This window comes from Pinus tabuliformis, chromosome X, assembly GCF_031772625.1.
Source record: "Pinus tabuliformis cultivar Carrire ecotype Pingquan chromosome X, CPIR1, whole genome shotgun sequence".
Lineage (NCBI taxonomy): Eukaryota > Viridiplantae > Streptophyta > Pinopsida > Pinales > Pinaceae > Pinus > Pinus tabuliformis.
This window is the reverse complement of record NC_142308.1, coordinates 323,423,954-323,449,779: the sequence shown is the minus strand read 5'-3', so window position 1 is coordinate 323,449,779 and position 25,826 is coordinate 323,423,954. Positions and strand designations below refer to the sequence as shown.

Below are 25,826 nucleotides of genomic sequence, written 5' to 3'. Positions count from 1 at the left end.
AAAATATCAGCCCTTTGGGCATATAAATCGCTTCCCACTTCACTACTCCTTTAGTCCTTCAAAGTATGTAGATCCTTGTGCTCCAATATCTCTGCCACTCCTAACAGCCTTGTCCTTTACAAGTCCTACTCTTAGGGAACTTTAGGATAGCTCCTAACAACCTCCCTCTGCACATGAACTGTCCACCAACTCTATCCAATCTGGACTCTTCAGATCTGCCCACTAAGCATCCTTTCAACCCCTCTCAAAGGAATGCATCTAGGAAAGTTGCAGATTTGTTGTTCAAACCCTTGAATAAACTTCATCAAACACATTCTTCCTTGCACTATCAACCCTAACCTATGTCCTTGTCACTGATGTTTGCAACATGCAATATTAGACTTTAAGGAGCACACCTTTAGGGAGATTCCATGCATAATAAGAAAACATTACTAGAGCATCAAAATCAGACCTCTACCAGTGATCAATATTCCTACCTTTCACTGTACTTAGGTACCTATACTATTGTTGTTCCACATCTTGAAACAACTCTTCAATAACTTCACTTTGACTGCTCCAAATACTTTCCAAAACATGGACTCCAATCCTGCTCCCTTCCTCCTTGAAGACACCCACTTCTGATCTCCCAAAAAACACCTTGGATATGAGGAAGAATAATCTTTGGAACTCGGCCCTATCTAGGGCACCCTGTACTTGCATAAAACACAAAAATTCCTCAACCACAAAACCTTGTCTTCTGCGCTCTTGCTGAAGAAGAATGTGACCTAGTCTAGGCAACCTCCTAGACCACTCAACCTCCCAAAACAAGCCTTCCTCCCACTTGCAATCACAACATAATTTCTTGGTCTGCTACAGAGAAATTATCACTATTTTTATGCCTTAAATTGCCCTAAAGAACTTCTGTCTGTTCTCCTACAAATCCTTCTCTCCTTCGCTACCTTAACCTGCTCAGCTCATGCCCAAAACAGTCATAAGAACAGACCTTCAAATCTCATCCTATTCTTTCCCTCGCTCAGGGTTATAGGGCTGCAATTATCTTAGGATACTCGTCCTCCTAGTTCAATAGACACACGAGGAATGAATTCCTTGATTGGATGTGTTAGTCTGTGTGGCTTAATTTTATTCCACACTCTAATACCATGTAGAAAATCCACAAAATATGCTAATATAAGCGACCTGAAATATAATTTCTTCTCATATAAACACATAATTTCTCTACTTAATTTGTAGTGGAATTAGGAAAAAGAATAAAACATAGTCACATAATTTAAGATTATTTATTTATTTATTTTTTAAACTAAGGAACCCAAGTGGGAAAAGTCTCTGCTTGATGAGAATTTTATTGATAGAAAAACTGAGAAATTGATCTCTTACAAATACAATTGTTTTAATCTGGAAACGACCTAGTTTTCCTGCCTTGAACCAGGCTTGAAACCCTTGCAAGATTGTTAATCTACACTTCCCTCTACCAATTTTTGCACAAGATTCTCTTGCACACTCTTCCTCTCACAAGCTCAATGCACAAAATTGTGCTTCCTATTGTTTGAACTCTCACCAACTCGTGCTCACCAAAACAATGATCAAAATGTGCCTTCGTTCCTCCTTATAAGCACTTCGATTAGGCTATTACTCGGAAGTTCTATTTGAGGAAAGTCGAACTGTTGATTGACTAATTAAAAAATCTCAATGATTTTGTTAACTCATTCTTCCTATAATTTAGGAGCCTGACTCAATCAATTTTTCCTTTACCAAAAATAACTTGCACTAGAAGATAATAAACTCAGCCTTCCACTATTTAGCACTAGTCAACTGCTTCTTGCACTCTTAACTTTTAGGAATTTGCCCTAAATTTTAGGAACTCGTTCTAATTTTTAGGAATTAGCTCCTAACTCATAGGAAATCGTGCATGCTCAAGGAGAAACTCATTGTGGTTCCTTTGATTAAGGCACATATCAAGGAACCCTTTCTCGCTATTATTTTCAACATATGCAACACTACATTTCAACAAATTAATGTGAAACGAACCTAGTTTTAAGACATATGGAACATCCTCATAAGTAATTGAGACATGTTGTAACATCATCTCCTCCTCTCCATTGAAATCATCCACAACTACTTGAAGTCAAGTAACTTCTCCTCACAACAAATAATTTGGACAAAATTATGCCATTGTGGACTAAACTCATTCAAAGAAATTAAAATTAGCTTATCACCCTCAATTGCGTTGACAACTACAATAAATGATCTCTTAGCTTTGCTATCTTCATGAGAGATTGTCACTATATCTGTTTTACTCATGTGGGAAGTGTTGAGCTTTCTCTTAAAGAGAATCTTCCTCGCCAAATTTACACTATGATACAACATACCAAATTATTCATACATCTCTTCGGAAGTCTTTTTCAAAAAAATACAACGGTTCAGGTGATCTTTCCCATAATCCAACAATATTTGCTTCACGCCTGATGCCTTCATGTTGTGTTCTACTAGATCTTTGGGATCCAAGTGGTGCAACTCACCACAAAGTACCATAAGTCTTTTATTTCGAAGAGTTCTTGCAATCTTAACTTTCATGGCACAAAGTTGAAGGCTCCATCCAACAAGTGACTCTCTTACATACTAGGAATTGTCATCTCTGTCACTCTCTAGAACCCGCTACACTCTACAATCACTGAAAGAACAAGGTCTTCTCACATCATATCTCAACAGGCCTATGCGCCAATTACTAGCACTATTTTGTTCTGATCGTTGAAGCTTGGATTTGTTTCCCACTTAAATCTTCTAACAGCTCTCTATTCCAGATAGTATGTCTCTCCATGCACAAAATATGGAAGATTTATGGAGCTAAGATCTAACACCATGTTAAAGCCTCTAACCCATGGTAAACAAATTATGCGTTATAATATAATTCCTACATGGAACTAAAACAACAGAAATAAAAATCCTATCAAAAGTTAAAACAAATCTAAAATCTAGAAACAAGAATCAATTAACACACACTGTAGAAAAATGTAAATTGAACTTAATATATGGATAGAAAAACCTGTGACTACTTTTCAATAAGTCTAAACATGAAACTCTTGCTACAAGGAAAACCCTAAACTACTAATTCAAGCAGGCTTTCATGACAATGGTTGTTGAGATCAAGAATAGGTGCGTAGATTTTTTTTATGGCATTTTCTAACTAGAAAGTGCCTATATCATATGATAGTGTCGTTAAATGTTTGTTTTGAGTCTCTAGTTTTTATAAGGGTTAGTGTAAACCTGTATGCCAAATCCTAATTGTTGAGTTTCTAATTGTTCTATGAACATCCCTATAAACTCTAATCAATAACCATTTCCCAACAATTTGTATTGCAAGATTCTAGAACTTTGTTGTTAATGAACTCCATTTGAGATTTCATTGGATGATCTCTTGTTTCCTTTTTTTCCTTAACATGTTATTAAGTTTAATTGGATTATATCTTGTTTACTTACTATCTTAACATGTTATCAACATGCTTAAAATATAGGTACTATCTTGCGTCCCATTTTACCATACAGTCATTTTAACCTTTTTATGATTAGAATGCCTTTTTTATTTTGTTACTTATTCTATCATTTCTTCTCAATAATAATTAGTAAATTGTTTGCAAATATCTGAAGCAAACTAAGGGACAAGGGGTTGTAGAAACCTAGAGGATTTGGCTTGAGTGACCTAGTGAATATATCTCTTCTTTTTATAAGGTAGATTGGAATTCTAAAAGAATGCATGCCTAAGATTCTCACAACACTAAATGGACAATGTGGGTTTGCAAATAGTATCTTATTTTTTGGATTTTAGAAGATGCATAGTGGTTGGTCAAATGCCCTATCCACCCCACAAATTCAATACAAGTGGGTATGATGTGAATATTATAATGTTTAATACATTTGCTAGGCTATGCCTAGTGGTTTCTTGTTGTGCTTTCAACAAAGAAGCTTTATAGTAGTTGCTCAAGTATTAAGTGGAAATACATAATATAAATCACATGATGATTATTGGTAATCTAGTTGGTTTCTAAAATGTTTCTACTGTCTATTTTTTGGACATTGGGAAAATACTGGTTTTTTCAAGTTGTGATGAAGTGTTATAAATGTATATCTTGTCCATTCATAACTTTGAAGTTAACATTGTAGATGAACTTGCAAATTAACATTGTGTTCAAAATTGATACACCTATTATTGATACATCCAAGAGCTCTATTCCACACTTTATATGTTTTTCCTAAACAATTTCTTGTGTGTAGTCTCCATAGGGTCAATTATGCCAATGATGATTCCATTTCAGTTAAGATTTTTCCCAGGTCTGTTGCAAAGATCCAAACAATTCTGTTGAGGCTGTAGGATATAAAGTATTTCCAGCATCTTAAGAATACCATCACATAAATCCTTATTTACATAAAAGTGTTGAACCTTGGAAGTCTTTCCCAAGATGCAAATTAGCCTTTAAGGATGATTTTTCACAAAGAGACTTCCACTATACTCCTTAGAATAGAGTGTTGTAGATAGAGTCCTCATTGTAACATATTGCTCTAAGGAGATCAGATTTTCAATTAACTATGAAATACTTCTGATTTTAGGTCAAAATAAGTCTTAACTTCATTTCTTTTGTATTGCAGGATGACAAGTCATCCTCCCATGAATAACAATAGACCTACTACTGTACAAATGAAAGGGCTACTGTATAGATGAAAGGAAAGTTAGTCATCCAAAAAAGTGGTTGTTTCTCATATTAAGACAATATAGTCTTTCATTGTGCATCTCTTTTGGAATTTCTAGAAAAAAAATTATTCTGAAAAAAATCTCGAGCCTCATAATATTTTATGAGATATTGACCCATTTGTTGTACAATAATTCTAGCTTTGTAAATTTCCATATTAACTGGATATCACCTGAAGTTATAACAATAGGACTTTGTTTTATGTGAGAGAAGTAAAACCAGTCTATTAATGAGCGCCACCTAGACCTAGTTCAAACACATTATAAATGGTTCCAAAACGTTCTTCTCTCTTTAGCATAGTGTGGAATGATGAAAACATAGTTCCAAGTCTGAAACAAGGCATTTCTACCCTGACATGAATATGCTAGTTTGATCCAATATAACATCCTCCATCTTTCTGATACTAATGTCACATACAATTTTGTTGTGATACGTTGCGAGTCGTCTTTGACTTGTGGTTGCTATCTGTGTGATATTGATAGTCATCTCACTATTGTGGCATATCCCTATTTTTGGAATTCATTCTACATCAATGCTACTCTTTTGGAAATTAGATTATGCTTTGGAAATAATATAGCATTCACTACTTCCTACTTCTCGATGGCCTAAATTCACCAAGGAATCTTTGAACATATTTTACTATGTTGATATTTAGTAAATTAATACTAACCTGGTGTAAGATCTGGCAGAGATTGATTCAAATATGATTACCATGTGAATCATGGATAGCGTTTTCGTGGTTTTTTGAGTGTTTTCCAATTTCCAAAGTATTCAAGATCCTAGCTAAATAACTTAAATACTACACTAACCTTGTGTACAAGCTGTTAGAAAATTGTATATTACAGAGCAACGAAACACACAAAATATTGCAGAAACACAAACATAGAAAATGCATAAAAACAAGAGAGAGAAACAGATATACGTGGTTCACCAAATTTGGGCTACCTCCACGGAGAAATATCTAGAGATTCCTTTTATATTATCCAACAAAATGAAGAGATACAACCTATAGCCGATCCATTGTAATTTCCTCTTCGCTCTCACACAGTCTCCTCTCTCTTTCTCACTCAGAATACACATATACATAGTCACAATAAAATTCCCTTATATATAGCAAGGGGTTGCCTTCTAGGGCAAAAAACCCTAAATTAAACATAATTTCTACCGTCAAATCATTCGTCATCTCCCCTCCTTGGACCTCCCTGGTGGAAAACAAACGGGCGACAACTGGGGTCCAATGCAATGATACCTATGAATAAAGAAGATAATCAGGCTCCACACCCAACACAAGTGTATAATGGTATGGATTTGTTTTATGGTTTTTAGTGGTAGCTAAAAATAGTAGTAATACGTGAGTGTTATTTCTGGTTGAAAGTTGATTGTAGTAAGGTCTTAAAATGGCCCACTTGCAACAAATTTCACTATCATTATAACATTTTGAAGGGTATATTGCAATTGCAGGCAGGGAACTAAAAAAGTTGGGGATTTCGAACATATATGTCTTCAGCTCTGGTTTTCCTTTTAATGAACCTATATATATATATATATATATATATATATAGTAAGCTTAGGTGGGACCTTCTCATTTTCGAGTTTTTACATGTCCGTTATTCATTTAGCACAAGAATCGAGATCTCCGGTTCGGTGAGACTTCATTTGCACGGCCATTGCCACTTGAGCTACCCCATGCGGACATATATATATATATATATATATATATATATATATATATATATATATATATATATATATATATATATATATATATATATATATATATATATATATATATATATATATATAATCTAATTGTTTCATAAGTTATTATGTTGTAGAGGTTGTGGTTGGATTGGCAACAGATGGTAGGAAAATTGTGTCTCGTGCTAAATTTGAAGCAACTAGCTATGGAAGTATGAATTTTTGGTTTATGATAGTTATATTTATTCAATCCTCTTTCTTTTAGGTTGTTAACTGTTTCTTTGACTTCCAATAAAAAATTAACAACCACCTGAGTCATAGACAATATTGACGTGTAGATATTTTTTTTGTTTTTTGGTAAATATCTACACTTTTGGACTCTTCACATGAGTTCCATCGTTGTCTAGGAGAAACACTGGACTTCGCAACATCTTCCACCTTAGGTGTCCCTCCTTATTTAAATTTTTTGATCTCTCCCTTTGCATTTTTCTCATCGTTTTCATCAGCTGGATTAGATGACTTGTGTATTATTGCTTGTGACTCAGCAATTACAACTGGACTATCATCGAAAACATATAGAATCCTTTATATTGCTGAAATTATCTACTCAAAATTACAGGTATCAAACTTTGATTTTTTTCAATCCATTTAACTCGTGTAGAGAAAATATATAGACAAAATTTGTTATGATTCCAATTAAATTTGTGGTACTTACAAGTAATGGTTCAAAATTTGGATTTTGATAAAGTATTTCAATATCCCTGAACTTTGCAAATTAAAAGTCTCCTTCCTTCTCTAAGTTGTCTACTGAAAGCTTCAACTCTTTGATTTGCATGTCCCAATTCAACGGAGAATAACATAGAAATAAATAAATATGAGAGCCTGAACGAAGTTCATGTTGCTCTAGCTCACATGAGTTCCATGGTTGTCTAGGAGATATACTAATTGACTTCGCAACATCTTCCACCTCAGGTGTCCCTGTCGATTTACATTTGTTGATCTCTCCCCTTGTTCTCATCGTTTTCATCAAATGAATTAGATGAATTGTGTATTATTTCTTATGCCTCAACAATTACAATTGGACTATCATCAACAACATATATAATCCTTTGTATTATTGAAACCATCTGCTCAAAATTATAGGTATTAAACTCTAATTTTTTGCAATCCATTTAACTCATGTAGAAAAAATATATAGACAAAAAATTGTATGACTCCAGTGAAATTTGAGCTTATAGGTAGTGGTTCAACATTTGGATTTTGACAAAGTATTTCAATATCCCTCAAAATTGATAATTCTGTTATTGATTGCATTTGATTCATTGTATCCAAGAGCTCCATCCCACACTTTACATGTTTTTCGTAAGAAATTTCTTGTATGTAGTATCCATACGGTCAATTTTGCCAATGATGATTCCGTTTTCGTTAATATTTTTCTCAAGTCTGTTGAAAAGATCCAACCAATTTTGTTGAGGTTGCTGGATATGAAATCTTGCCAGCACCTTAAGATTTCCTCCTAGTTTGTGGTGTGTTGCGCCAAAGTTTTCTTTTTATGCAATATGTCATGTGGCATTAAAGTTTACATTCATGTGATAACTTCCCTTGTATCACATCAAATACAAGTTTCCTCTCTTGTGATACATTGCACCCAAGTGTCTTCTATGTTGATGCATCATACCTAAGAGTCTTTTTGTGCAACATGTTGCACCACAACAAAGATTATATCTTTGTGATAAATTCTCTTTATCACATTGGATCCAAAGATTATTTCAATGCGATATATTGATCAAACCTTTGACACAATGTGGACATGATACATAGGATTTTAAAATCTAAAAGGCTGCTTATTCTATTATGTAAGGCCATTAGCTCATTTGTTAACAATATTCTCACTTGGATACTTGTTTTGAGCACCAAGGTGAATCGGGTGCATGATATTTCAATGCTTCCAAATGAACTTATGGATCCACATCGACAACAACCAACCAACACTTGTTAAGTAGGGATTTTTTTGTTGATGTGTTTTCATGTCACACATCAAATAGAGTGATTATGAAACAAAAAGCTTTTAGTTAGTTTTAATAATGCAAATCTTCTCCATGCAAGACTAGCAAGGGTGACTTCTCTTTTTAAGAGAGAGAATAAAAGAAAAGATATCATAAATAAATGAATTGGTCATGTTCATATTCTCACTGGATAGCCCTATGTCTTAGATTTGTTCAACATTAGAATAAAAAAGCAAAGGTCATAAGCCAAATATATCACTATTTTCCCCACATATCTCCATTATTTCCTTTTTTTTATCAATATTTCCATTATTCATGTCTTTTATCTATTTTCCATATCTCCATTATTTGTTTTTTTATGATCATTATTTGCATTATTCATATCTTTTATCTATTTTTCATTTTCACAACTAAGTATTATTTTCACATGGAATTCATTCACTTCCTTTTCCTTTTTTACTTAGTCAGTTACATGACCATTTCCCACATTTAGTAATTTTCCAAGTTGTGTGGAACATTACTCCACTTCATATTCCTCCACACAACACTTCCTTCCTCACTTCATATTCCTTCAGACACACTTTAATCTGCACATTAATTAACCTTTACACATTCCTCCTCCGCTCAACCCTTCCTTCCTCACTTCATATTCCTCTAGACATACTTTTCACATTAATTAACCTCTACATTACTCCTCCGCACAACACACACACCCACTCTACACACTCCTTTTATCTGTACACCTCACTGATCCAGGTGGATATTGGTGGCCATCCGCCAATTCCACTTGGACCCCCACCATTGCTTCTTTCAGTTTTTCAGTTTCCTTAATTATAGCACAATTTACTATTTTTAGTAGTTTTTCGGGTCCTAAACTTCCGGAGCTGTTTTGAGGCCCTAAACGACGTTTTTTTGGGAAATCTACCGCCATCGATTTTCTATCTAAAATCATCTTTTCTGTCATAATCCTCAGAGAGATATTTCCAACGGGCTATCATGAGAGTCAAACGGAGATAATATGACCAAGTCGTGACCCCGGGAAGTTGGCTGTCCAACTCACCCCAACGGGGCCCATAAACTCTTGGTGTTACATCTCCTCGGGTTAGGGTTTTGGTTGTTTAGGGTTTTCTCTTATTGTTCAATAATAAAAAGGCCCTTGAGCCTCATTGTAAGACAGTTTAGAGGCATGTAGCCACCACATCTCTTCTCAGAGATAAGCTACCATCGCCCTAGCTGGTTTATTTCCATTCCTGTTTGTAAGCATATTTCAATATTTTACATTAATGAAATGAAGTATTATTTCCGCTACATCTCTGTGTTTACGGTTATCTCTATAATTTGTTGCGTTCCTGTTTAAATCCGGATCAGTGGTATCAGAGCGGTCTGCTTTTCTTCTCTGTTTTTCTTTGCATGTCCCCAACAAGGTCGGGATATAAGGAGTTAGGGCTTGAACTGGTCGAACCTTTGCAAGACTAGCCTCGCAAATCCCGACGGCCTCCCATGGAAGATGGAAAGAAAGACAAGGGGGCAGGAGATCCTATCAAAATTTTGCTCGAAGAAGCCCTCGAGCGACAAAGGAATGCGATGATGGACAACTTTGCCCAGATCCTTTAGTGGCTACCTAGGGGCGACACATCGGCTTCCAACAACAACTCTGGAAATGCCACACCGTTTAAGGTACAAGTTAATTTTGAAATCCCCATATTCGAGGGTCAGATAGACGCAAATGCCATCGATAAATGGTCAAATGTGCTAGAGGTTTATTTTTCAGTTCATGATTTTTCCAGTCGGGAAAAGATTATTTTCCCTCTTCTCAAAGCAGCCCCCCACGTCAAGGATTGGTGGGAAACCTACTGCGAGCAGAAGGATGAAAGTACAGGATCACTATTTTCAGCCGCACCCACTTGGAATTCATTCCGGAATGCCATCAAGGAGCAGTATTACCCTATCGAAAGCTATGAGGATCAATACATAAAGCGGACCACACTGCGGCAGGGAAGGGACTAAGACGTGCCGGATTTTACCAATATTTTCCATACCCTTTGCACAAAGTTGGGTATCAAGGATACAAAGCAGCATTTGCTACTCAAATACTGTGGCTCCCTGCACAAGTACATCCAAGAAGAAATAGAATTCCTGAACATCTCCTTGCTCGGCACTGCATACCAGTATGTCATTAAGGTCGAGCAAAAGTTTAAACAGAAGAAGCAAGACTTTGGATCTGTGAATCAGAAACAAGGGAAAGGTGCCCCCAAACCGCAGAACAAAGGACAAAGCCAAGGTGGGGTGGCCCAAGACAACCCGCCAAAGCTGCAAGAAAAGAACAATGCCACAAAGCCAAGAAAGGACACGGGAAAGTGGTGTGAGTTCCATAAGAGCTCCACTCACAGCACAAGTGAGTGTTAGGCCAAGCAGTCACTGGTGGCCGAGCTAAAGGTTTCAGAATCAGATGCATGTTTCAAATCTGAGTCAGAACCCGATAAGGGGAATGACAAAGGGAAGCAGATTATCAATGCAGAGCCCAACGCCACTGTTGCAACCACGAAGATCCAGAAGGAGGAACCTGAAGATCCAGAGGAGGAGGAGCGTCTCTTCCACTCCTAGATGTGGGTAAAGGGCTCCTAGCTACAGTTCATTGTCAACAACGGGAGCCAAAAGAACCTCATTTCGGTAGAGGTCGTGAAGTGACTGGGCTTACTGACCACAACACATCCACAACCATACACCATCGGGTGGCTTCACCAAGGACGGGATCTTCGCGTGAGCCAACAATGTTGCCTTTCATACAACATCAAACCCTTCGTGGATGAGGTATTATGTGACATTGCTCCCCTTGAAGTTTGTGATGTACTATTAGGACAACCATACTTGTGGAAGCGACATGCTGTGTATGAAACAAGACCCCGTGCTATTATTGTTACTTTGGGAAATAATTTATACAGGATACTAGAGGTAGCACCGCCTATCGCCATGTCTTTGGTTACTGCAAAACAATGCTGTCAGCTCATTTCCAAAACCGAGAAATTTGTTTTCCTGATGATACACCCTCAAGGAAAGAAAAATACGGTGGCCAAGACCTCATTACAGGGCCCCTCCACACGACAACTACAGATGGACAAGGTCGTGGAGGAGTACGAGGACACCTTCACCTCCGCCGCAGGGGTTCCTCTGCACTGTCAGGTCAAGCACTCCATTGATTTGACTCCAGGTGCGCCGTTGCCCAATGGACCAATCTATTGGTTCTCCGTTCTAGAGAACGATGAAATTAAGAGGCAGATTCAGGAGCTGCTGCAAAAAGGTCACATCCGTCCGAGTTCATCGCCCTGTGGGAGCCCGATCGTATTGGTACAGAAGAAGGATGGGACTTGGAGACTCTGTATTGACTATCAGGCGCTGAACAAGATCACTATCTGTAATAGGTACCTAATCCCATGGATTGATGACCTCCTGGACCAACTGAAGCAGGAAAAATATTTCAGCAAGATCGATTTGAAGTCAGGATATCACCAGGTACCAATCGAACCCTCCGATGTGTGGAAGACTGCCTTCAAAGCCAAGGAGGGCCTTTTCGAATGGTTGATTATACCTTTTGGATTGACGAATGCTCCTGCAACCTTCATGAGGCTAATGGATGACATCTTGACATCTTGCAGCCATTCACCAACTCGTTTGTAGTGGTATACTTGGATGACATCTTGATCTTTAGCCAGAGTTGGGAAGAGCACCTCTACCACATTTGACAAGTTCTCCAAACACTGCGGCAACACAAGTTATGTGCCAATTTGGAGAAATGCACTTTTGGCATGACCCAGTTTCAGTATCTGGGATACATTATTGATGAACGGGAGGTTCATGTGGATCCAGCCAAGATCCAAGTCATTTGGGATTGGCCATCTCCAACCACTCTGATAGAGCTTCGCAGCTTTCTAGGCCTTGCCAACTTCTACCGCAGGTTCGTGTTGGGATTTTCTCATATCACTTGGCCCTTGAGTCAAGTCAACAAGGGAGGAGAGAAAGCAAAATTATTTTGGTCCGAATCTCAACAAAAGGCATTCACAGAGTTGAAAGATAGCCTCTGCTCGACACCAGTTCTTGCATTACTAGACTTGCAACAACCATTTGAGGTCGAGATAGATTCCTTTGACTATGCTATTGGGGCAGTCCTTACTCAACACGGGCATCCAGTGGCATATCACAGTGAGACACTTTCAAACATAGTCTGGAAGTATCCTACTTATGACAAAGAGATGTATTCCATTGTGCAGGCCTACCGACAATGCAAGCATTACATTTTGGGGAAGGAAATGGTCATCCACACAGACCACCGACCCCTACAGTTCATACAGACCCAAGGGAAATTGCATAATGATCGCCATCAGAAGTGGTCCACATACCTGCAACATTTCCATTTGAATATCAAGTATAAGAAGGGCAGCACCAATAATGTTTCAGATTGCCTCAGTCGACCACCGATCATGGTGTTAACCACCGTGCTCAACTCTTGTGGGCACGAGACTTCTGATTGGCCACTTCTCTACAAAAGCGACACGAAATTCGGCCACACATACCAGACAGTCTTGGAGGGTCAGCATGTTCCAGATTTCCCCTCTAGGATGCCCTGTTAGGCCACTTGGGTCACCTTTGTGTTCCTTCAAGCGAGCGTGCCAAGATGATTTGGGAAGAACACTACAGTCGGGCTGCTGGGCATTTTGGGGTCGAAAAAATGGTGGCAGTACTGCAGAAGTATTTCTATTGACCGAATCTTCGACAGGATGTCGGGAAGTACATCAGATCATGCACTGCCTGCACCATTTCCAAACCAACCATCAAGAAGCAAGGCCTCCATACCCTGCTGCCTACCCCTATTCGACCTTGGGAATCCATCTCCATGGATTACATGTTAGGCCTTCCTTCCACAGTCTTCTTTATTCACAATAAATCAAAAGTTGTTTTGCCCAAAAAAAAAAGTCCTCCCCTCCTCTCCGGAGGTAATATTTATGCCCTAGGAAATGACCCTCGGTCTTCCATGACTTTTCACCTCCCCTCTTTCATTACACAGATCAAAATATACAAATGAGAATGGTCGGTGAAACTGTTGACACGTCGAGGTCACCTTTGCTGGGGCATTCTACTTCCTAGGGGAATGAAAGGATGCCGATGGAACAGAGAATGACTGCGTATCATTTCTTTGCACCTGTGTGGAGTGGCTATTATTCCCTATCATTTCCTGAAGGAAATTGAAGACGTTGCACCCATCATCCCACATCTAGCATGCTTTGAGGTGTATTTGGAGGAAATGACATCTTGATGGATCAGCGCTGCCATAAGTGCTTCAATTTTGCCTCTCATCTCTTGATCTTCACCTGCAAAGATATTTAATCATTAGATATGGATATAAAAAATATAACAGAAATGCTTAAAAATACAAACCTTGCCTTTATTAAAACTTTCATAAAATCACAAGGAATAAATGTGAAATAATTGACCCCTGGTTCAGCTAGGGTAGCGAAGCGATCAAGTCGCAATCGCACATCGTAGTGGTCATTCACAATGCAACATCCCCTTGGTTTCGCCGATTGTGATATGCAATGGTCGGAAGTGGATTTTCCTTTGAAAACCCGGACCACAACATTATATCGAATACACAGGAAAACATGGGAAAACCCGCAGCGGACCATAAGGCCGGACTTCAAACATTATGTACCTGGGTCTATAACCATCGTCGGGTTCGCTAATCGCATTGCGCCTTATGTTTAAGCCTTGGGCTCCGCCGATTGTGCTATGCGATTGGCCAGACCCAAAATATATATGTGCTATAGTTGATAGCTCCGGCAGGTCTACCATATGGGGTTTTCCTTTGAAAACCGGGACCGCAACGTTTTATCGAAACCACGGGAATACATGGGAAAACCGCATCCGACCACAAGGCTGGACTTCAAATACCATAAACCCAGACGTATAATTATCATTGGGTCTGCCATATCGCAACATGCCTTATGTATGAGCCTCAGGTTCTACCGATTGCGATATGCGATTAGGCCAGACCCGACGATATATATATGTTATATTTAATAACCCCGGCGGGTCCGGTATATTGCGATGCGCTATATATATATATATATATATATATATATATATATATATATATGCGTGAGAAGTCTGATTGTGATATGCGATTAGGGGGACGGACCCAAATATATATGTGCCACGGTTAATAATGCCGGTGGGTCCGTCATATCGCGTCGTGTTTTATATATAAGTCCTGGCTTCGCCGATTGCGACTTTCAATTGGGCTACAAACCCGAAAATATATATGATGTGCTTGATAATATCGGTGGGTCCACCATATCGCGGAACGCCTTGTGTATGGGCCTTGGACCCCGCCGATTGCGATATGCAATGGGGCTCCGGACCCAAAATATAAATGTGTTATGGTTAACAGTGTCGTCGGGTCCGGTGTATAGTGGTGCGCGTTATGTATTAATGTTGATTGCGATAAGCGGAAAGGGCAAGTTATGCATGCTTTGCAAAGCGAAAAGAGTTATAATGGGAATAAAGATGCAATGGAAGGTTTTGAGGGGTAAAGAGTGGGGCGATTATATGTGTGGGCATAGGGAATCATGAACGTTTATGAGGATTTGAAAGAGTCCCGATGAAAGATATGAATGAAGGGCTAGACTAGGTTGTGGATGAATCATGCAGCAGAGATTTATTAAAGGGGGGGTCTTGACCATTAAGAATTGAGGATTTGACTCAGCACAGAGTTAAAACCCTTGAGATAAAAACAAATCATTTGGAGAAGTGAAAGATCAAACTCATAGGGGACCCATTCAAATTTGCTACCAAAGCATGTTTTAATAGGGTGGTGGTTGTGGCCACAACAAATGGCGAACTGCTGGGCGAACCAGTTATCTCTGTTTCCAAATAAACCTTGGATCAATAGAACATCAGGGTGTTAAGATAAACTTGAAATGCAAACTGTATAGATGGACAGGCTTGGGTTCCACTTCAACATTAATTGCTTCAGGTGGGATAAAGACAAATAGCTTCAACTTACTGATAGGGTTTTGACAAGCATTCTCCATGGTAGTATCATGGGATTTATTGACCTTCCTTTACATGTTTTCTATTTCAAAATCCTTTCGGGGCCATCACTGGTCTGTCAATACCTGTTTAGGTGTGTACCTCTGTTGTAGGGGAAAATATCATACTATATCAATTTATAAAGGGTTGTTCATAGAAAAAACCTCAATGATAGAATAAGGTGAAGTTCTAATTTGTAAAACTAAGACTTGTTAACTAAGCCATGTATCATGTGTGTCTAGTGACAAAATAAATTGCACAGATTTCACTACATCTCAAACCTCTTGCAGTGAGATATTAAGCATCCATGAAAACATGCAACATCCAAGTGCTCCACTTTAAGCCCTACGATAGGGAAAGGACCATTGATGTTTTATGGAAATAAACTATGTTATTGACTGGTTAAACTTAACATTCTAAATAAAGTCCCACAATTTCCCTTTCCTATGTTCCCTAGAACTGATATTTTTTTTGTTTGAGGCCATTTCCTAGTAGCTCCAGATTCAAAGCCAGTTTTTCTATGGCTAACATGACATAGTGTATTTTCCCAATTTATCTCTCCATTTCCCTTGGTAGCGAACATAATTTCCCTCATTATCTTTTTGTCTGGCCTTGCCTATCCAATTTGTTAGCTTCTTCATTGACGATAGCAAACATATCGACATCCTCTTTGTCCATTTGCCTCGATCCTTTAGGAAAATCAATAGTCTCGGTACTAAGCTCATAAACTATGAATGAAAAAAAGTGTGGGGCCATTAAGAGTTCACAATGTTAAGATTCACCAGGACTTTACAAAGTTTTATTATTCAGTGAAAGATTCGCCAAGATCTTACAAGATTTTATAATTCAGTAAAATTTTCGCCATGATTTTACAAGATAATATAATCTGGTGAGAGATTCGCCAAAAAAATTATATATACATATTATATTATTGATAAAATCGCCTTCCATTTTTCCTATATACCATGGGGATTCACCCATTTATTATACATATAAATTTAGGGGGAGTTCTTAAAATTTTCCCTGTTTCTCAAGCCAACCTTCTATTGATTCAGAATAAGTTTGATTACCAATGAAGAAAGGGGAATTTTAACCTAATTGAGAGAATTGAAACATTGTCTACTATAGTAATGAAAGACTAAAATAAATGCTTTAAACACACCACTCATCTAACTATTTGTGAATAGATCTTCCTTCAGAACAATTCTAAGCTAACATGTGTGTAGTCCTAACTATCCTAGGCATGCAATTTGAGATAATCAAACACTTTACTATTGTGCATATGAATGAACACAATAACTCTTTTTTTTTTTGTCCTTTTTTTGTGAAAATGTGAATGCTAAATCTTCTTGGTGGTATGGTAGGTGGGCTAGAGATGGTTGTGAAGGGTCAGATAGCGTAGGCGGAAAACAAGGGTCTTCTCCTAACTTTTCTAGATGATTTTTCCTCAAATCAGCCTCAAACCATGCCACTACAAGTCGTCCTACAGGATGTCCTAATTCTCTTACAGGATGTCCTAATGCTCCTACAAGATCCCCTGTATTCTTATAGGATCCAGCCGAAAGAACAAGGAGGGATTTGGAAGGTGTTATAAGGCTTAGGGAAGGCGAATCATGGAATAAAGAAGGCAAGGGAGTGGCTAGGACTTCCTCAGAGCTCAAACCAAAGTTTGTGATATGGTTGGATTTGCTCAACAAACCTGGAAAGTTGTTCTTAGGAAATGATGAATTGGTTGATGGACTTAGTGGTTGTTGGTGATCATGGATGAATGAGGTTAGGTTGGGGCTGCTTACATGAGATCTTCCTGCACTATTGAAACTCCTGCAATACATACATCACTGGCATTTACCCATGGATCATGTCAAACAATAAAGATTTCCAATCAACATAAACAGAATTCCATTATTTAGTTGCCTAGTTCATGCATGGAAATACTTTCAGAATATTGTGAAACACCATGAGATATAATAAAAAGTTGGAGATATCATAAAGAACAACTGAAATCTATTCTTGAAAATTGAAAAGGTGTTGGTCTAATTAGAAGAAAACCCTAAATTTCATAAGAAATCAGAATTCTAGCTTTTTGGGGCTGAATAGGAGTTGTTCCTCAAACCATGGTCCCTGAAGGGAGGAATGAGGCCAAATCCACCTTCTATCAGAATTTTTGGTATTCCTTTATCTCTCTAAAGCTACTACTAAATCTATGCACAAATGGAAGCAAACTAATCAAATTCACTACTACTTGCAATGGTGTAATGGCAAAATCAACTCAACAATTAATCTATGAAATAACCTATGAATACAAGTATAATAAGAGGAACCTCTGCTGCTAGGGTTGGGACAAACCCAAGAGCTTCAGCCCTCTGAGTCAACTCAGTGCTGGATCAAGGAAATGCTCATTCTCATTATCATAACAAAAATTACATAACAATGTTTTGCCACAATCCTTTAACTCGAAAATACTTAGTGCTCTTACATAAAAAATCTGAATCCTAATGAGGCTCTAGGCCTCCTTATTTATACAACTGAAGTCTCCAACAACTTCCTTAAATCTAGGGAGGCTTGGCTTCCAAACTCAAGATGAACTAGTTCTTAACTGCCACTGGCTCGGCTGCCCATGATCTCCATGACTCAACTGCTTGCAACTCCGAGCTAGTGTGATTTGATTTGAGGGATATTCGAATGAGTGAGGATTTAATGAGGAAGATCCATCTCCTATAATATCTCCTTCTTGTCTCATTCGAGTTCCTGCACCTTAATTAGCCAAAATTGCCATGATTTTCTCCCAAAAACTTGTAATCAATGCACATTAGCCCACTAGACATAACATCTTACTTTTACTCATCTCATTAAGAAAAATATAATTAAAACATGTAAGGAATTATGAGAAGAGTTGATTTTGGTAAGCTTATAGGTGTATTAAGGTCCATATAGTTACCTAATGATGAGGCACATCAAGTACTATGAGGAGGATACATCCCTGAAGGCGCATTCTATCTTATTGGCACATTTGATCCACTCGTGAAGTGTCCGAGAGCAGGTTTCCATGTTGATCCTGATGCGTGGTATAGGCCCTCTGAGAAGGACACATACTTTATCACTGGTCTATCTAGGAGGGGAGGATTTTCCCTAGTTCCCTGCTGCCCCCCATGGGGTTGCAACAGAGAATCAACTTGCCTATTCTCAGAGATATGTTGGGCCTCATGTAGTCTATCTAGCATATTTTCAGTTGCATGGTGGACAATTACAAATTTATTCTTTTCATGCACATGAGGTTAGGTGCTTCTCATTATTAGTCACCAGGGAAAATTTTAAGAACCCCCCCTAAATTTATAAATATAATAAATGGGTGAATCTCCATGGTATATAGGAAAAATGGAAGGCGATTTTATCAATAATATAATATCTATATATAATTTTTTGGCGAATCTCTCACCAGGCATGGGGAATATTTTACTCAATTATAAAATCTTGTAAGATCTTGGCGAGTCTTTCACTAAATAATAAAACTTTGTAAAGTCCTAGTGAATCTTAGCATAGGCTAAATGTTGTTTTAATTCCCCCATTTAAGTAGGCTACATTCCAGGTGAATACCATGGGTCAATACCATGTGCCATTTTGGTGAATACCATGGGTCAATACCATGTACCAATTTTATTTTTATTAATTCTAATATTAGGGTTAATAATGGTTTTTTGAATGGTATTAATAACAATCTAGTCCATGGTATTTGTCCCATAATATTTTGGTCATAGGTTTCACCTAAATATAACCCATTTTGTGAGTGTTCGTAAATATAACCCATTTTGTGAGTGTTCGTAAATATAAGGTGACTTATGGAGTAAATATAAAAAAATGTTTTATTTGTTTACCATACCTCTCGTTTATTTATATTTTTATTAATTTACCATACCTCTTTTACAAATATGGTATTTGGCCCATAGGATTCACTTAAATAAAACTCTTTCTTGAGCCTTCATAGATAGAACGAGGGTTATGGACTAAATATAAAAAGAGGTTTTATTTATTTACGATACGTCTAGTTTATTTATATTTTTATTTATTTACCATACCTTTTGAGTAAGTATAAAAAGACGTTTTATTTATTTACCATACCTCCACTTTACTTATATTTTTATTTGTTTACACCCTTACATGTATATAAGGTGACTTATGGAGTAAATATAAAAAATGTCTTATTTATTTACCATACCTCTCATTTATTTATATTTTTATTAATTTACCATACCTCTTTTATAAATATGGTATTTGGCCCATAGGATTCACTTAAATAAAATCTATTCTTGAAAATGGGCGAATGGATTCACTTAAATAAAACCTATTCTTGAAAATGGGCGAATGGAAGGTTGTAAGTCCTAATTTCAAGGGCTAAATTTACCTTTTTTACCCTCTCCCTTAAAATAAGGTGGGCTATTTGAGGTGATTTGTAAAAATGTACTATGATACAAATATTCGCCCACTAAAAATTTAAAACCCCTTAATTTCGCCAAAGGGCGAACATTCGCCCCTAAAATTATCCTTGTTAGTCACTACCATTGCACACTTGATTGGTGATGGGAAGCACATTAGTTGCCCTCTTTTGTATTATGTCGATTCTTTGATTCAAGTGCCACGATGTATTAGATGGTCTGCCATTTTTTTCATGCAGTTTTGTATGGCTTTAGATAGATGTCATGCAATGATACATGGGAGGAAAATCTTCCCTTTCACTTCAAAGTTCTTTTGTTTATTTTTTTATAGGTTTCAGAGACAAGGCATACATTGACCTTCACCCTCCTAGGTCGATGACTGAGGTCCATATGCGCATGTGGGGGCAGATGATGCCCACGAGGGGCCTGCCGGAGTATTCGGCTAGGATTTTCTCCCAAGCACTAGTGTTGTTGGCCAATGAGGATGACCATGCATTTATCTTATTGTCGTTTTCATATGAGGGTATTGATTGGAGATAGTGTCCCAACATCCTCTTCATAGCGGTTGAGCCTGCCAATGATAGAGGTAATATTAGTGTTTTATTTAAATTAGTCTAGTTTCATTTTATTGTTTTAATTAATTAGAAAAAAACTTATTCTCTCATGTTCTTTAACTCGTTTTAAATTGTTTAATGAAATTTTCTAATTATTGTTGTGTACTATATATTTTTTAGACATCGAAACATTCCATAGGCACATGCCTCCTCTCCCACCTAATAGAGCAGATGAGGAGATGGGCGAGGCCCAAGAGGGCGAGGCACATCCTCAGTGGGGCATGGGAATCCGGACTCGTAGGGCTGGTCTAAGATTTCAAATGGACCACTGTGACAGATTGTCCAGATTTTTGGTTGAGGAGGCAGTCCTCCCTGCTAGGGCTCGGAACATTAATGTAGATCCTAGGTTCATGGATCTCTACAAGGATTGTATGCATGAGATGATGTCTCTTATGCGTCATATCATTGGAGCTAGTAGGCTATTGACAATGATGAGGGATGCAAGCAATGCATCAAAAGATACATCACATGAGCCTTCACGCAGTGCTACCTCGTCGGATCATGATGATGAGGGTGGTGATCATGATGCTTCTGGTAATACTACCCCAATGAATAAAATTAAATTAAAACTGAAATAAAATTTAAATTCGCATTAACATGGATTTAAACTAAGTCCATTTCACTCTTATAAAGCTTAGTCAAAATAATTAAAACACTCATTGAAAATTTAATTCATTTGGCAATCATCCACAGTTTTAAGTAAAATCAATAAAACTTAATAATTTAATGACTTAGTACAATTTAAAATTATTAGGACCAAAAAAAAAAGAACAAAGAGCATGGTTAAACAAACTAAAAAAGATCTTCATATAAAATGTATTATAAAGTTCCAAAAGTTAAATATATTGCAAAGGTGTATTTAAATATAAATTGATAAAATAGTTAAAAAATATAAAAGAGTTTAATTATTTTATATACATTTTTAATTAATTTGGTCATATATATATATATATATATATATATATATATGGTAGAATGTCGGGAGCCGAGTGGAAGAACGTGGCGATGGCAACCAACCAGTGAAGATTTCTCTCCTCAAGGCGCCATGTGCCATGCCTATAGCTGGAAATATCCTCTCACAGGTGCGATATGATAGCATGCTATATCTATAGGCTTTCTGCATGACAATCTTTATTTCTCTTGCCACGTTCCCCCCACTCACTTACCCACGGTCTTTCTGAACATGGTGCCATGCATGGCTGTCCAGTGTCTTGCTCATCTCACCTATAAAAGTTTTTCCGACATAACCTGTCTATGTATTCTCAACTCCACTTGAGACAGATTTTTGGCCCGGTCTTAGCAACCCTATGCCCTTTGGCGAGGGGATGCTTCTGTTTTTGCGACACTCTATATAATATTGGGACTTCTCTTAATATTGTTTTCTTTGTGTCGTTAACTCACCTGTTTCAAAGTCTTCTGGTTCGGTTTTTGCTGACACTTCGGCGACGCACTTCCCTCGACCTCGGCTCAGCTAAGGATGCTCTTAATACAGGAGACTATGCACGACAGACAGGACACTATCTCTTTTTTTAGGCGCATGCTGCCAACCTGGTATATGGCGGCTACAGAGGCGGCTGGTCTCTCTGGAGGCTTGGCGGTCCTGTGGGACCCGAGATGGATTTCTGCAACCATGTTCCGATGCCTAGGGGGAATCTTGATAATCGCTAAGCAGAGGGGTTGTGCGGACTGTTATCACATATTAAATGTATATGCACCCTATAAAGAGAGAGCAGCATATTGGAATGATTTCCTTTCATCAGGTATTATGGAGATCGAGACGCTTATCATTGCCGGTGATCTTAACTGCACTTTGGGACCTGATGAGGTTTGGGGAAGGGGGAAAAAGGCGGACCCGGTTGGCGAAAAAATCAGAGAAGCGATGTTGCATTATAACTTTGTAGACGTTTGTCCAAAATCCTTATCTCCCACATGGGACAACGGAAGGTCGGGAGAAGCCTTTATCGCGAAAAGATTGGACAGGTTCATTATGCATGAAAATTTAATGGGAAAATTTGGTATCCCGAGCTCTCATACCCTCCCTGTTTTTATTTCGGATCACCGGCCGATTACACTGCAATGTTTCGAACAACAATCGCGGATGAACTATCCCTTCAAATTCAACAGGATTTGGCTTGAAGATGAATCTTTCAACAACATTATCCGTGAATCTTGGCATTCCAATGACTTGAGTTCTAGAAGCTCCCTATCGGAAAAATTGATTGTTAAGATGGAACGTCTGAGGGAAAAAGTTAAAGAATGGCAGATTCTAAAAAAACAGTCCAATCGTCTAGAACTACAAGAGATCAAAAAGGAATTAGAAATCATTGCAAAAAGCATGTCAGCCCACCCCCTTTCATGGAGTGCTCGTTCTTGGCTGTGGGAACTTGAGAAAAAAAAACAGCAGCTATTATCCATTGAAGAAAGGACTTGGCGTTTAAAGAGCCGAGCCACTTGGTTAAAGGAAGGTGACAAAAACACTAAGTTCTTCCACCGGTTTGCAAACAAAAGGAGGGCTACCAATTCTATATGGAACATCAAGTGCGAGGATGGCATAACAGTGCACACATAGGAGGAGATATCCAAAGAAGCCGTTGTAGAGCCTCTAATTTGCACCTAATTATCCATCATTACCTACAGCTTTTCCTCACTTATTCCTCTCTTTTGCCCTATTTTCCTCATAACCTACCCAGATCATTACATTTGATGTCTTTAAGCATGATTGGTTAACTTTGCTAATGTTTGACTGTTTGTCTAGATTTTTGACATATGCACAGAAATTCTGCAGCTGTCTAGTCATTCCGCAGCCTTTTCATTGATCTCTATGTTCCACGTGTCATTTTGCAAAACGAATCACATGGGCACGTGGGAATGAAGGTGTTAAAGGATCCTATGTTATTGGTTCAGTCAGCAACGCCATGCACACCTCCGGTCAACGTGGATCAAACTTCGGTCAACAGAGCCAGCTCAAACGGTGTTGCGTAAGCTGAAAGGTCACGTCACTCCAGATGGAGATTCCTCCAGGCTATGCAGGTTATGGGAGACAGGATCCAACCTTGGATTCAATCTCCATGACGACCGTACCCTCCAGAAAAGCACACGGACCTGTTTACGTGTTGCTGAACCATTTAATTAGCATGACTGTTAGTTAATTTTCCGTTTCATGTTTTACGCAGTAGGCAGTTGCTTCATACGCCTATAAATCCAGCGTCTGCGTACGCTTAAGGATTAGTCTTTAGTTATTTTGTTTATGTAATTGCTGCAATTTTAGCGTATCCAGAAACTCTGTTTTGAAGCTGCTGTTTCAGCACTTTTTACTGTAATTTCTGCATATGAGTTAATAGAAGACTGTGCTGTTTTGACTTCAAGTAGCTGATCTTTCCTTGGGTTTTGTGGATGGAGGGCCCCCATTCATAACAGCCTTTGTACAGTAACTTTGTCTTCATGTTCTTGCCAATTCCTTCTTTCGAATTCAGCAATTTTCCTTTTCTTTAAAACATGTACAGTTTTGATTTATTTTCGTTGTCATTTCATTTCCAGCATTTACTTTGACTGATCAGGATTGTTTTCTGCAGGTGTTAGCCCGGGATTGTGTGTCTTTGTGTATTTGCTTTATCTCTGATGGTATTTTCAGTTGTCATATTCATAGTTGCTGCCTTTACTCTGTTTTTCTAGCCTGATTTCTAGTTTAGTTTCTCAAGTTGTATGCTAACATATTGATGGTCTCCTTATCATAAATTGTTCATCTTTAAGAGATCAAAATACTAATAAAGTACAGCTTGCTTTGAGTAGCTTTTGACTTATATCACTAACTCTTTCTTCACTTGTTACACATAACAATGTATGTTGGAAGCAGAATGCTGGAGAAAGGCACAGTGGTGTTATAATTTGTCATTTAGAGCTTTATCACTTTTTAGACTTATCTCTAACTACTTCTTAATCGTGTTTTACATAGTACTATATGTTGGAAGCAGAGTGTTAGGAAGAGATAAACATTATCATTGGTCTTTAAAGTGGTTTTCTTACCTTTTTATTTGCAGCAGCATGAGTAGTGACTAGTGCCATTAGAAAGTGGTTCTTTGCTTTCAGTTTCATTTCAAGTTTATTTCTTTCAATCTTTTTCTTTGCAAGTTTAGAAGGTAGTTAGAAAACACCAGTTGCACACACTCACTCATTTAGAAATCACCTTACACACACTATCACTCATCTGTTTATAAAATCATCACTCCATCTTAGGAAGTTAAATTGACCACAACACCCCCAAACGACAAAAAGATCTAAGAGGTTGCTTAAGTACATATAGTACACCTTCACTTCATCAGCTTACGAGCCCCTGGTTGACAATTTATGATAGCAATTTAGACAACACTAAATTGACTAAACAACCGTAAAACACTTTCAAATGGCATATAAACAGGAGGACACCAGAGAGATAAATGACATTATGTGGGGCATCTAACCTTTTCCTGTTATGTTCAATGAAGAAGATAATGAAAGAATTTTTTCCGCTATAACGGAGGATGAATTATATACTGTTATGAAATCATTCAAAAAAGATAAATGCCCTGGTCCTAATGGTTGGACCATTGATATTTTCATACACTTCTTTGATATGATGAAAAATGAAATATTAGGAATGGTGGAAGAAACCAGAAAAAGCGGCAAGATTAATCATATCATTACTTCTACCTATATAGCATTGATCCCAAAAAAGAGAGACTCTTTATCTTTTGCAGATTACAGACCTATATCACTATGCAATACTATCTATAAAATCATCTCAAAAGTAATTGCAGAAAGAATCCGTGGAAAAATCTCTCTTTATCTCTCAAAGGAACAACATGGTTTTCTGAATGGCAGGAATATTTTAGATGCTGTGGCTATAGCTCAAGAAGCCCTACACTCTATGCACACAAAAAAGTTAGCAGCGGCCATCCTTAAAATAGATCTCAGGAAAGCCTACGACTGCATAGATTGGAGCTATCTGAGGTGTCTTCTCATAAAGATCGGGCTAAATGATCAGTGTACAAAATGGATAATGGCATGTGTGGAAGGAGTAAACTTTGCCATACTTATCAATGGATGTCCCTCTACTTTCTTCTCGGCTGAAAGAGGTCTTCGTCAGGGATGCTCCCTGTCCCCCCTGTTATTCATATTAGTTATGGATACACTAAGTCTTCATCTAAAAAGGGTTGTGGATATGGGGAGCATTGGCCCACTTTATATAACCAGGGGATGCTATTTCTCTCATAACCTCTT

At 37.9% G+C, this 25,826-nt stretch overlaps 1 protein-coding gene across 1 annotated transcript; it reads left to right on the top strand.

Moving 5' to 3' along the window:
• Nucleotides 1-22,125: 22,125 nt before the first annotated feature.
• LOC149139773 (uncharacterized) lies at nt 22,126-23,139 on the top strand. The gene has a single exon (XM_089450817.1). The coding sequence runs from the start codon at nt 22,126-22,128 to the stop codon at nt 23,137-23,139; it is 1,014 nt and encodes a 337-aa protein (XP_089306943.1).
• Nucleotides 23,140-25,826: the final 2,687 nt, after the last annotated feature.

What these genes read in the sequence shown, in the direction of transcription:
- LOC149139773 (XM_089450817.1), top strand. Translation starts at nt 22,126, where the DNA reads ATGGCGGCTACAGAGGCGGCTGGTCTCTCTGGAGGCTTGGCGGTCCTG.